Below are 14,792 nucleotides of genomic sequence, written 5' to 3' on the forward strand. Positions count from 1 at the left end.
CAGTTTCCCTCTTTATTACATTCCATATAGTTTTAATTTTATTTTCTGAGCTTTCAATTTCTGATTTTATGCACATACTTTTAGATTTATTTATAACCTTCTTGAGAATGCTACAGTAAAGTTTGTAGTGTTGTCATTTCTTTGGATCATTAGAAGTCCTGAGAGAACTGTATAACATCCTCTTTGTTCTACAAGATGTTATTATCCCTGTAGTGATCCAAGACTTCTTGGCATTGCCTATATGACTATTTCTAACTACTTTTTTGGGAAAGATGGACTCAAATACGGACATGAATTCATTTAAAAATTAATTGTACTTTTTGTTTACATCTGTTTCCCTATAAACTCGGCTCCAGTCTATCTCTTTTAGGCTATCATTGAATTTTTTAAGGCCCTGTTCATTTATTATCCTAAAAGATTTCCAAGAATGCTCGGAACTGTTGCACACACTGATGTAATTGAGCCTAAGCAATTGACCACCATGATCAGAAAGGCCGAGGATTGGATGTACAGTGATCTCATTGCATTTAGACTTATCTATAAATATATTATCTATCAGACTTTTACTGTTAACAGTAATCCTAGTTGGGAAATCTACTATTGCCATCAGATTATAAGACTCCATTAAATGTACTAAATCAGCTTTACTATTGCTCTCATTTAGGAAATCAACATTAAAGTCACCAGTAATTATCAAGTTCTTGGACTTTGAGTACAGTATGGATAATAAAGAATCTAAGTGCTTAAGAAATACATTCAAATTCCCTGAGGGAGATCTATACAGTGCTAACACTACAGCCGTGAAGTCATTTACAGTAATCTCAACACCACATACTTCAATTTGTTGCTCTATACAATGGCTCTTTAAATCTCATTCATTGTAAGATATGTTGTTTTTTACATAAATTACCACTCCACCTTTTTCCATTATGGTTCTAGAGTAATGCGCTGCCTGACAGTAACCACTTAGCTGTAACCTTTCAATATCTTTCACATGATGTTCACTAAAACATAATACATCAGCATCTTTTATTCCTTGTGGTTCCTCTAACAGAACAGTAATGTCATTTACTTTATTACCAAGTCCTCCCACATTTTGGTGAAAAATCGTCATTTCTTTGGAATTAGAGACAGATCTAAACTTTTGCCTAAAAAATTATCGGTAGCTACAGACACAGTACGTTCATTACTAAGAATTTCCTGAAACATTTGAGTTTGAAACCGAGTCTGACTTGATGGTTGGAGCCATTCAAGTGCGATTGGTTCCAACTTTGGGGTACATTTGTGGACTTCTTCCAATATTTTTGTTTTTAAGAGGGTACCTAATGCTTTTTTTCCTGATCTGTTCAGGTGCATACCGTGTCTTGTAAATAATTCTCGTCCAAAACTGCTTACATCTACAACACAAGTATTTTTAAAATGCTTACACAACTTTGCTAACTTAGAGTTCGTTTGTGAGATAGCCTCATTTACACAGGACTGTGGAATTAAGTCATGTCTCTTTGGAATGTTCACAACAAATACCTTAGACTGATGAAGCGCCGATATTTTCTTCCTGAGCGACTGTATGGCATCATTCCCTTCGTTGCAGGCAATGTTGTTTGAGCCACCTATTAAGATCACACACTCATTTTTTACTTTTTCAGGATCACACCCCGCTACAACTTCTTGAAGTTTAGCACCTGGCTTCACAATTCCACAAACATCGGCAGCATTAAAACTGCTTTTCACTATATCAGCCATGCCTCTACCATGACTCTCAGCGAAAATGTGAAAACGATTTGTTGATGTTTCACTCACAGCAGACTGGATCACACCACTGCCACTTTCATTGCTGATAACTGAACGTTGTGGCTTTGGAAGATCAAACCTAACCTTTTTCCGATAGTTTATCGGCACACTCTTCTTACGATTGTTTTCACTTTTAGTGAGACTATTACTAGAACAAAGTACATCAAAATTGTTTACATTCTCGAACCTCGAAACATTTGCTGTACACGAATTTTTAGTGCCGATTGTTTGACGCTTGTTGTGTACTACCTTCCATTCTGATGATTTATCAGCATCATTTTGCACCAATGTAGCCATGTTCTCGTGAAAGTTTTTGTCCTTCTGTCTGTCTTGAAGCAATGGATCCATGTTTCGCTTCGACTTCAGTTCCATATTTTCGGACTTCAGGCTGTCGATTTCTATTCTTAGACTGCTGATTACACATTATAAACTAGCAATACGCTCATTATACTTTAATAATTCGCTTTTGCAACTTACACACGAATTTTTAACGGCTTCACTGTAACTTATTTTTTGAGTAAAATCGCGGATATCTACACACGCCGCCATCTTGAACCTTGATTTTCCGTCAACCATGATCTAGCTGTTGCAGACACTTGGTTTAAGAATGATGAACGAAGGTTGTATACGTGGAAGAGAACTGGACACACTGAAATGTTTGAGATAGATTATATAATGATAAAACAGTTATTAAGAAACCAGAATCTAAACTGGAAAACATTCTCACAGGCAGATGCGGACTCTAATCACGAATAATTAGTTGTGACATGAAGATTACAGTTCCCAATTGCAGAGAGGTAGAATAGTAACGATATTGGATAAATTGAAACAACTAGAGGTCATCGAGAGTTTCAGAGGGAGCTTAAGGCAACAACTGATTGAAATGCATGAAAGAAATAAAACAAAAGATGAACAGATAGCTTTGGATGATTAAAAACTGAACACAGCAGATGAATACCTACACAAAAAGACAAGGGCCAGTAGGAATTCTTAGACAACATGACAAATATTTAATCTGATAGATGAAAAGAAAAATATATAATGCACTGCATGAAACAGGCAGAATGGGAAACAGATACCAAAAAAGGGGTGGGGGGGTGGGGGTGGGGGGGAGAGAAATAGGCAAATAGAGAAAAAGAGAGAGAGAGAGAGAGAGAGAGAGAGAGAGAGAGAGAGAGAGAGAGAGAGAGTAGGAAATGCAAATGGCAAAACAGGAATGGCTGAAGGAGAAATGGAAAGCTGTCACATCATGCCTAACTATAGGATAGGCAGATGCTGCTCATAGGAGAAATTAAGACAATTTTGTAGAAAAGAGAAGCAACTGCACGAATATCAAGAGCTCTGATGACAAGTCAACAAAATACTAAGGAAAAAAGAGAAAGCTGAAAAGTGGAAGGAATATGCAGAAGTGCTATATGAAGCAAGGAAACTTGATGACAATATTACAGAAAGGAAAGAACGGAAGACAATGAGATGCGTGACGTCATACTGTGAGAAAAATTTGACGAAGCACTGGAAAACTTGATGCAAAATAAGACAACTGGAGTGGATGGCAGCCCCTCAAAATTATTAGCATCACTTTAAGCACCAACTGTAACAAAAATGTTCCTTCTGGTATGCAGAAAACATGAAACAGGCGAAATACACTAAGATTGCAAGACCAATGTAATAGTCCCCACACAAACTAAGGTAGGTACTGACATATGGGTGTATTATTGAACCATCAATAATAAGTCATGGTTCCAAAATATCGACACAAATTATTTACAGATGAATGGGGAAACCTGCAGAAATGAGCTTTGGGAAGATCAGTTTTGGTTCTGGAGAAATGTAGGAACATGTGACAACTTATAAGACAGAAGAAAGGCAAACTCAAATTTACACCACTTGCAGACTTTAAAAAAGCTTTTCATGGTGTTGACTGGATTACAGTCTCCGGAATTCTAAACTTATTAGGAACAAAATACAGTATGCAAAAGGTATCTACAACTTTTACAGAAACCAGACTACAGTTCCAAGGGTCAAAGGGTGCGGCAGGATTGTGCTTCATTATCTCACCTCTGTTTTTCACCTCTCATTTCAAGAGCTTGTAGATTACTTTGATGAATATCCAAAAAGTAACCTAAAACATGATGCTCATAACCTACATTCCACTTATCCACATTTCAGTTCGCCTAGACTGAGAAAGAAAGTCATAATTGCTGCATCGGTAGGAGTACAGACAGAATGGCAGTAAATTACAAAGTTTACTAATTTAAATATTCACGCATATCAGAAAATCTATAGTTTCACACACACAGATATTTTTATAAATCACATAACTCTGTAATACGCTACTCAGCACTTGGCAAAGTTCAGAGCCTGAATCTCCTCAACATTCCAGTGTATTATTCCAAAAATAATGGTTTAAGGAACTGTTCACTGCTCACTTAAAAAGGGTAAATTTCAATATTGTACTCACCATGTGGATTAATAATGCAATGGGCAGCACACAAATTATATTGAGCAGAATGAAAGAAGCTTTTCAAATGCTACAATTCACGTGAAAGTCCACTTTACCATTACTATAAATGTGTGATCTTGAAGTTTTTTCAACATCACTCGAAGTATCCATACGCAGCCATCTGACGGCTCGTGTTCCCAATTGCAGATTGCATCACAACGCATTTCACTGCAGATCTCACCACGGACAGTGATGTACAATGTTGACTAAACACTTTGAGTGAATGAACCTTGAGGCAGCTTCAGGGTTCCTTACACAGACACAGTGACATTCAGAGTGGAGCGCTAAATGGAACACTCGTCTCTGAAATGCTAGGGCCTGTGACTGTGATTAAAAAGCTGTTCCCTCTGCATACCCATTAACTGAACTGTAATTTGGTACATCATCATTAATCATTACATCAAATATAGTGCAGTATTTTCTCCATTCTGGCTTATATTTAAAAATGTGTGTGAATTCCTATGGGACTAGACTGCTGAGATCATCGGACCCTAGACTTACACTACTCAAACTAACTTATGCTACGAACAAAACACACACACACACACACACACACACACACACACACACACACAAGGGAGGACTCAAACGTTGGGAGAGGCTGCGCAATCTACGACATCGCACCTCAAGCCGCGTGGCCACTCCACGCGATGGCTTATATCTAATTGTATGATATGGTTTTTTCCTTCAAAATTTACATTAAATAAATGGCTGTGTGCATATACTGCATACTGCCGTGTAAGGCAGGTGACCTTGAGAGGGACTTAGCCGCTGGATACATTTAACTATTAAACAGTATTACAGAAACTTTCACCAAACCCTGTACATTACATTTTTATGTCAAAGTACATATATTTTCCAAATTTCAGCTTTTTATCGCTCTTTCCCTGCCACCTGCAAAAAGTTATGAAAAACAAATTTTTGTGGAAACTTTATTCAGTTTTTCTCAAACTTAATCTTTCTTATACCTATTTCATTCTACAAACAAATTATTAAATTCTAACAATATTTAATTTCTTTCTTATATACTTGTGTAATACTTGTGTAATACTTCGTCTGCCCATGCACAGCCAAAGCACACTCAGTATGACCTTGAGGCAGGGTATGAAACGAAGGCAGTAACTGAGAAGAAAGTGAGGTAGGCCTATAATCTAATCCCCTAGTTATTCAATCTGATTCTATCCTCCTTGTTATTCAATCTGTACAGTTGCAAGTAATAAAGTGAGTAAGAGCGTTTTTTCTTTTTTTTAATTACCTCTTATGGGTGCATAACAGCACGGCAAGTAATAAAGAAAACCAAGCAGAAATTTGGGGAAATCAGTCAAGCAGAGTGGATAGTGTATTGGACAGAGGTTATAAGATGAACAAAATTTTGTTATTTGAGCAGCAAAATAACTGACAATGGCTGAAACAAATATGATAATGACTACTTGCAACAGCACAAAAAGCATTTCTGAAAGAGAGAGACGTTAACAATAAACACACACAAGAATATACACTTTTGAAAAGTGGAGCTACAAAAGAATGCTGAATATCAGACTGGTAGATCATTGAGGAACTAATGATCAGGTACTGAATCAAATTGACAGATTGACAGGAGGGGGGGGGGGGGGGGACGACTTTATGGCATAAGTTGACGAAAAGAAGAGAGATGTTGATGGGAGACATCCTCAGGCAAGGGCTACAAAACAATGCTGAAGATCAGATGGTACATTGTGGAACTAATGACCAGGTGCTGAATCAAATTGGGGAAAAAGGACTATATGATATAAGTTGATGAAAAGAACACCTAGACTGACAGGACACATCCAGGGGCAACAAGAAATAGTTAATTTGGTAATGGAGGGAAGTGCAGGGGCTAAAAATTGTCACAGATGTCGTACTGTGCCTACTGGCATAAAGGATATGTGCACGTACAAAGATTAGTGCAAACCCACCAGATAAAATAACAGAAGACTTGTGAAATATTATTATTTCTATGCTCATCTTAAATGCTCTCGCAACCCACAATCCATGTAATAATAATAACAATATAAAAAAAATCTTCAAACAGCTGAGTATGTATTTATTTCAATCTTGTATTAGTCTGTCTCCCCCTCCCTCCTCTCTGTCCAATCCCTCTTTCCCCCTCTCTTTTCTTTCTCTGTCAATTTCCTCCTACCCCTCCCCCCTCCCACTGCCTATCTATTGCTCCCCCTTCTCTCTCCATCTCCTCCCCTCTCTCTGTACATCTCCTTCTCCCCCATATATGTGTCCATTTCTTCCCTCCCCCTCTGTCAGTCTGTCTCTTCCTCCCCCTCCTCTCTCCATGTTATCATGCTCACCCCAACAGGACATTGGCTGTTCTTACTCTTACAGTATTTATTTCTAGATTGTAACTATTATGTGTACCAAAGTTCTTTGAAATAATTCCAGATCTTTAATGAGCTTTTTACTTGTAGCTTCACATATATTTTTAACACATTTATACACATACTTCACCAGTATCTCTAGTGAACTTTGCCCAACTCTCATGCAGATCAATGTTTACGACATCATCTCTCCTGAACTATGTAGTGTACAATGACATAATTTTGCAGGAACATCCACTGGTATATGTGCCTACTGTCTGCATAATGTGTTGTGAATTGAGTTAATAGTAAAGAGTTAATAAATTAAAATGTCTTGCATGACACAGCAGTTTTCCGAGCATCTCTGTATTTGATGTCATATCTCTTCAACTATGTGTCGTACATTAACATAATTTTGCTGTTACTTTCAATGGCATGTGTGAATACTGCTTGCAAAATTTGTCACAAATACAGATAGTAGTAGTAAAGAAGTAATAAATTAAAACGTTATGCTTTTCATTCAGACATCGTGGGCTTTTTCACCCCCATCCCTGTGATAAGTAGGTAGCTCTTACCACCACAGTGATTCTTTCCAGGCAGTAAGTGATGTGTGTACCACGTTTGGTTGAAATCAGTCTAGTGGTTTAGGACAAAATGGTGAACACACACACACACACACACAGATATATATATATATATATATCTGCTTGTGTCTGTATGTGTGGATGGATATGTGCGTGTGTGCGAGTGTATACCTGTCCTTTTTTCCCCCTAAGGTAAGTCTTTCCGCTCCCGGGATTGGAATGACTCCTTACCCTCTCCCTTAAAACCCACTTCTTTTCGTCTTCCCCTCTCCTTCCCTCTTTCCTGATGAGGCAACAGTTTGTTGCGAAAGCTTGAATTTTGTGTGTGTGTTTGTGTTTGTTTGTGTGTCTATCGACCTTCCAGCGCTTTCGTTCGGTAAGTCACCTCATCTTTGTTTTTATATATAATTTTTCCCACGTGGATTACCATACGAAAGCACTGGCAGGTCGATAGAAACACAATAAATTTTTCCCGCGTGGAATGTTTCCCTCTTTGCTTTTGCAAATGTCTGCTTGTGTCTGTGTATGTGCAGATGGATATGTGTATGTGTGCGAGTGTATACCTGTCCTTTTTTCCCCCTAAGGGATTGGAATGACTCCTTACCCTCTCCCTTAAAACCCACATCCTTTCGTCTTTCCCTCTCCTTCCCTCTTTCCTGATGAGGCAACAGTTTGTTGCGAAAGCTTGAATTTTGTGTGTATGTTTGTGTGTCTTCGACCTGCCAGCGCTTTCGTTCGGTAAGTCACATCATCTTTGTTTTTGATATATAGGGAAACATTCCACGTGGGAAAAATATATCTAAAAACAAAGATGATGTGACTTATCGATTTCTCCTGATGATGTCCATACTCGTTCCTCCCTCACCATATTTAAAACACTGCATAGCTCAACCAAATCATTAAAAAAAGAAAAGCCATAAATAAGTTCCCTGCTATGTACATGTTATCAAAAAAGTCTTACAAAGATGATGTTTTACCACTTGATGTAACTTAAGAGTGTAGAATGCCAATGTCGAAGCACTTTTATATGATTATTTTGGAATGTGCATACTTTATATTGGTTAAAATAAATTGCCTGAAGAAGCCACATGTTGGTAATATTTAAAATATAGTATACAAGACAGAAAAACCGAATATACAATTCAATCAGCAGTAAGTGGTTGCATATCAGAATATGTTAAAATAATGGCAGTAATTTCGTACTATTCATACTTACTTCGTCAGCAGAATGCCATTTAGGACCCAACAAAACTTCTAACTTCAAAATTTCTTCCATGAGGCGCTGGACATGTTTTGGGTTTAGATGTGTATCAGGGTGCGTAACCAGGGACTCGAGGCAGTTTAGGGCAGCTTCTATGAGACTGTTAAGCATAAAGAATACAATGTAATTGCAGTATATTTTCTCAAACTGTAGCAAAACACTCAGTTCAAAAATACAAAATGCACTTCAACAATGTTTTGAGATTTAATTAATTCACCCATAAGACACTCAGGTATTTAACAAAGATAAATATATGATGTAGGTGATGACCTGGTAAAGATAGCTACTCAAACTAGTGGCACTAATGTGCATTTCATGCAACTGTTTCAGCATCATGATCGGCCTCGTCTTACCGTGACTGTTAGGCGTGTTAACATGGGGCTGGAGAAGGCACTGATGGCTGAGGGCATGGGTCACATTTCAGTGGTACCAGTTGGGTCTATCAGTAGATCTGGTTTCACTAGGCATGGCCTGCACCTCAATACGTATGGGAAGGGGAGGCTGGCAAAGCTCGTAGGTGACAGTGTAGTGGGTGGTGGTGTGATTACACATGGAAAAATTCCTGTAGTAGTTGGTGTTAGAGCTGCACCTTTTTTTAGATTAAAGTCAGCTGATAGGTATACCTGCTTACAGGAAATCCCTCTAACTAAGGGCTGACCTTCAGAGGATGTCATGTTTCCAAGAAGAGAAGAAATTAGCATATTTCATCAAAATATAAGCGGTATTAGAGATAAAGTTAGTGAACTGCTTATAGATGCTGACTCTGAAATTATTAGTATATCAGAGCACCACTTACATAATTTGACAGTTCAGGGGCTTCCTTTACCACAATAGATTAGCTGGCTGTTTTTTGAGGAGTTCCTTGTGAGGTGAGGGAGTGGCTATGTACGTAAAAAACAGTATTCCATTTGAATCCATAGACGTATCACGGCACTGCACTGAACAGACATTTGAATGTTGTGCAGGAGTAGTTGAATTTAGTGAAACTAAACTTCTAATTGTTGTTGTTTATAGATCCCCTAACTCTGACTTCAGAGCATTTCTGCTCAAGCTAAACAGGGTTCTTGATTAACACTGAAGGAAGTACCAGAAATTCGTTATATGTGGTGACTTCAATATAAATTTTGTATATGATGGTGCAAGAAAAAGGATGTTGGTAGATCTCCTAAATTCAAATGATATGATGCGGACTGTGTTTTTTTCCAAATAAGGTGCCCAACAGCAATAGAGAATTTTTTAAACTTTGTCAAGAAACAAGAGTGGCAGGATGTTTATAGTGTCGATAACACAGATGATAAATATAGTGCTTTCCGTAACACATTTCTCACGCTCTTTGAAAGTTGCTTTCCATCAGAACATTCTAGAGGGGGAACTAGTAGTAATAGGCAGCTCGGACTAGTGGGATAAGGATATCATGTAGAACAAAGCAGGAATTATATCAAAATGTTAGAAGTAGTCACAATCAAGCTACAGTAGCCTATTACAAAAAGTACTGTAAGGTGCTTAATAATGTTATTAGGAAGGCAAAGAGTATGTGGTATGCAAATAGAATAGCTAATTCACAGGATAAAATTAAAACCATATGATCAGTTGTGAAGGAAGTGTCTGGTCAGCAGCACAAGGTCGACGATATAAAGTCGGTTCATAGTAAAAATATTTCTGTTACTGATAAATCAGATATATGTACAGTACTTAACAATCATTTTCTGAGCATTGCTGGGGAATTAAATAAAAATTTAGTTTCTGCAGGGAATCATATAACTTTCTTGGCAAATACCTTTCTGAGACTGATGTCTGAAACACTCCTCTGTGATACAGACAAGGGGAAGATTAAGTCAATAATTAAATCACTGAAGACGAAGGACTCTCATGAATATGATGGAGAATCTAGCAGAATATTCAAGTACTGTGCTGCACATATTAGCCCTGTATTTAGCAGTATTTGTAATTTTTCCTTTAGGAATGGTCAATTTCCTGAACGATTAAAGTACTCAGCAGTAGAGCCGCTTTATAAAAATTGAGAAAAGGATAATGCTGACAATTTTAGACCTATTCCTATGCCATCAGTGTTTGCTAAAGTTATTGAAAAGGCTGTGTATGTAAGGATAATTGATCATTTTATATCACATAATTTGCTATCAAATGTACAGTTCGGCTTTAGAAGTCGTTTAACAACTGAAAATGCTGTATTCTCTTTCTCCGTGAGGTACTGGATGTGTTAAACAAAAGGTTTCGAATGCTAGGCATATTTTTTTAACTAAGGCGTTTCATTGTGTTGATCACAAAATATTGCTCCAGAAGTTGGACCATTGCAGAACACGGGGAGTAGCTCACAAATAGTTCACCTCTTAGTCTAGCAACAGACAAGAAAAGGCCATTATTCACAATGTTGAGAAGTGCTGTGATGTGGGGTCTGAGAGGGGTACAGTCAAGTGGGAGGGTGCCCCAGGGATCAGTGTTGGGGCCTCTCCTGTTCCTTATTTATATAAATGATATGCCCTCTAGTATTACGGGTAACTCTAAAATATTTCCGTTTGCTGATGATACTAGCTTGATAGTAAAGGATGTTGCGGGCAACACCGGTCCCGTTTCATATAGTGCAGTTCATGACCTAAGATCATATTTTCATTCACTTATGTCATATGGTATTATATTTTGGGGTAACTCGTCCCATTCTAAAAGGATATTTTTGGCTCAGAAACGGGCGGTTCGTGCAATAAGTGCTGTTAAGTTCACGAACTTCTTGTCGACCCCTGTTCATGAGTCTGGGTATTTTGGCATTGGCCTCTCAATATATACACTACTGCCCATTAAAATTGCTACACCATGAAGATGATGTGCAACAGATGCGAAATTTAACTGACAGGAAGAAGATGCTGTGACACGCGAATGATTAGCTTTCCAGAGCTTTCACACAAGGTTGGCGCCGGTGGCGACACCTCCAACATGCTAACATCGATTTCTCATACACAAACAGCAGTTGACCGGCGTTGCCTGGTGAAACGTTGTTGTGATGCCTCGTGTAAAGAGGACTCGATCCCTGAGTCAACAGATGGGGATGTTTTTCAAGACAACAACCATCTGCACGAACAGTTCGACGACATTTGCAGCAGCATGGGCTATCAGCTCGGAGACCATGGCTGTGGTTACCCTTGATGCTGCATCACAGACAGGAGCGCCTGCAACGGTGTACTCAACGACGAACCTGGGCGCACGAATGGTGAAACGTCATTTTTTCGGATGAATCCAGGTTCTGTTTACAGCATCATGATGGTCACATCCGTGTTTGGCGACATCGTGGTGAACGCACATCGGAAGTGTGTATTCATCATTGCCATACTGGCGTATCACTCGGCGTGATGGTATGGGGTGCCATTGGTTACACGTCTCGGTCACCTCTTGTTCACATTGACGGCACTTTCAACAGATGTTGATTTGAGATGTGTTACGACCCGTGGCTCTACCCTTCATTCAATCCCTGCAAAACCCTACATTTCAGCAGGATAATGCACAACCACATGTTGCAGGTCCTGTACGGGCCTTTCTGGATACAGAAAATGTTCAACTGCTGCCCTGGCCAGCACATTCTCCATATCTCTCACCAATTGAAAACGTCTGATCAATGGTGGCCGAGCAACTGGCTCGTCACAATACGCCAGTCACTACTCTTGATGAACTGTGGTATCGTGTTAAAGCTGCATGGGCAGCTGTGCCTGTACACGCCATCCAAGCTCTGTGTGACTCAATGCCCAGGCGTATCAAGGCCGTTATTACGGTCAGAGGTGGTTGTTCTGGGTACTGATTTCTCTGGATCTATGCACCCAAATTGCGTGAAAATGTAATCACATGTCAGTTCTAGTATAATATATTTGTCCAATGAATACCCGTTTATCATCTGCATTTCTTCTTGGTGTAGCAATTTTAATGGCCAGTGGTGTATATTCCTTACTGTCATTTCTTGTTAATAATATTAGCTTATTCCCAAGAATAAGCAGCTTTCACTCAGTTAATACTCAGCAGAAATTCAACCTGCGTTTGGAATGGACTTCCTTAATTCTTGTGCAGAAAGGTGTGCAGTATACTGCTGCATCCATTTACAATAACCTATCCCTCGAATTCAAAAATCTTAGCAGTAATTCACCCACTTTCAAATCGAAACTGAAGAGTATTCTCATGGGTTACTCCTATTCTTTCGAGGAGTTCCTTGAAAAATTAAGCTGATTCTTGTTGTATTGTTGATTGTGTTTACTTAAACTTATGGATTGACTTTTTCGGGTTCATAAACATTTTATTTTTATTTGCTATTACTTTTATGTTGCAATTTCATGTACTGACTTGTTCCATGACCTTAGAGATTTGCTCCTCAATTTGGTCCTATGGAACTTCATGTGTAAATAAATAAATGAATAAAGATAAGCATATGTGCCTCTTTATACTATTAATTATAAGGAAATATAAATCAGTATGTGTTTAAAGTCAGCAGTGCACTTTCAAAAGCCATCCTGTTGTTATTGTTGCTAAGCTGAAACCCCTTTGTCTTGCATTCACGCAAATGCAAGTCCTTACAATGCACCCACATTATGTGTTTAATTTTAATACAAGTACTTAGTGTGTGTTATGGTGGTGACACAAGTGTTAATGAATATCCATGTCACTGTGATTTTTATACATTTGCTGCTCCTTTTTGTTATTGTCCATCAATCAGATTCTCTCTCAAGTAACACAAGTGAAGTGCCTTCCCGTGTACTCTGTAATTCATTATGTAACAGTGAGTACCCTTTTTCGTACTAGCACACTCCAGTCATTTATTTGATCATCAGTCTTTCCTTACCACTTTACTCTATGCAGTCTTTTTTCTCTTTGTACTATATTCATCCTCTACTACTTTATTCAGGCACTGTACACTAATTTAAATCAGTAGTAATACAAAAAATAATGGTTCACAGTAGCAGGAACATTGTATAAAAACTTTCCTGAAGTGAAAAAAAGTAGATGTGAATTATAACTAAAGTTTTATTTCTGATGAAGAGATGAGGTGATATTTAAAACAATGAGATTTAATCAGGGTGTATACGTGGACAAGGAAAAAAATTCTCAGATTTCCCGGTTAAAATTACACTTTCTACCAGGTGACAGCATATTTTCCCTTATCAATCCTTTGAATGGTTATGGTTTTATACACGGGCGTACAATTTCTCGGCATTTTAAAAAACGAAACTCAGGGAAAAAGACACGTTTTGAAAATATCTTTGATGTGCAGCAACATGTACACTGCTTATTTTCAAATTATGAAAGTATACATTGGAATTCCACCAAACACTACATATTACTTTCCGAATCATTGAAATTGAGAATGCGATGCACTTTTGTAAGCCGTTTGTAGCTCATGTCATGTGATCTCGCCAACCAATGACAGTGGATATTCAGAGCATAGGACACATGATGTAGTCAGCCAACAGCAACATCACTGTTAAGTAGCACGAACACACAAACAGTAAAAGTTAATAGTTTAAATTAATATACATGGTGTTGCTTCAAGAAAAGAAAAGCTTTCACATATAATATTGGTCTCAAGCTGCAAGAGAAGCTAAGCTTTCGCATATACCGTTGATCTTTTTTGCGCGTGTTACACTTTAAGTAAATTTTTAATAATGACATAAATGTCTGAACTTCAGGGTTCAAAATTCTTCTAAATGGCTCGTCATCAAAGAGTTGATTTTTAAAAGAGAGTCAAATGCTCTGTGATTTAATAAATTCATTGTACATTCTTGTACATAGTTCAACTTACGTAAAAGGATATTTACTTTGAAAGTAACGCTTTTCAAACCACTATACGCAATATTTTCCCGCGACCTGTTAGAAATAGGTTCGTTTCAGCAGTTGCCAGAGAGCGCAGATAACAGGCGACACCGCGCTTGGGTAGCTATCATGACGTAGGAAGCCCGTATGTACATACCTGTAAAACATTGAAAGATCATACATTACGTCATAAAAGAAACACGACATCAGAGGATACTGCAAGAGCATCGGAATTTCGTGAACCATATTAAAATGTGCACATTTAAAGTGCATACTTAAAGGACACATTCATATGTCCAAATTCCTAGTGAAGTAGACCTCGACCTGCTTTTCAGTGTGGTTTTCGGGATGTAAATTTTCTTGGAGCACCAGTACTGTATTATATCATGTTTGGTTCTTTATTATGGCATAATGCCGTATGTGCTAGAAAATGAAAACATGCACTTGAAATGCAGCGAACAGTTGAAACTAGCCAGTACTGTGGAATTAAACATTTCGTTTCAAATACATTGACTGCCTCTGTG

General features: G+C 38.1%; 1 protein-coding gene across 2 annotated transcripts in view; it reads right to left on the bottom strand.

The window, feature by feature from the left end:
* The window catches only part of LOC124721787 (importin-13), a 189,705-nt gene that overhangs the window by 141,155 nt on the left and 33,758 nt on the right, over nt 1–14,792 (bottom strand). For both annotated transcript variants that reach the window (XM_047246904.1, XM_047246903.1), the window contains one exon: nt 8,425–8,569. In XM_047246904.1, coding sequence (XP_047102860.1) covers nt 8,425–8,569 — 145 coding nt within the window. The remainder of the gene's footprint in view (nt 1–8,424; nt 8,570–14,792) is intronic.

This window comes from Schistocerca piceifrons, chromosome X (genome assembly GCF_021461385.2).
Source record: "Schistocerca piceifrons isolate TAMUIC-IGC-003096 chromosome X, iqSchPice1.1, whole genome shotgun sequence".
Classification (NCBI taxonomy): domain Eukaryota; kingdom Metazoa; phylum Arthropoda; class Insecta; order Orthoptera; family Acrididae; genus Schistocerca; species Schistocerca piceifrons.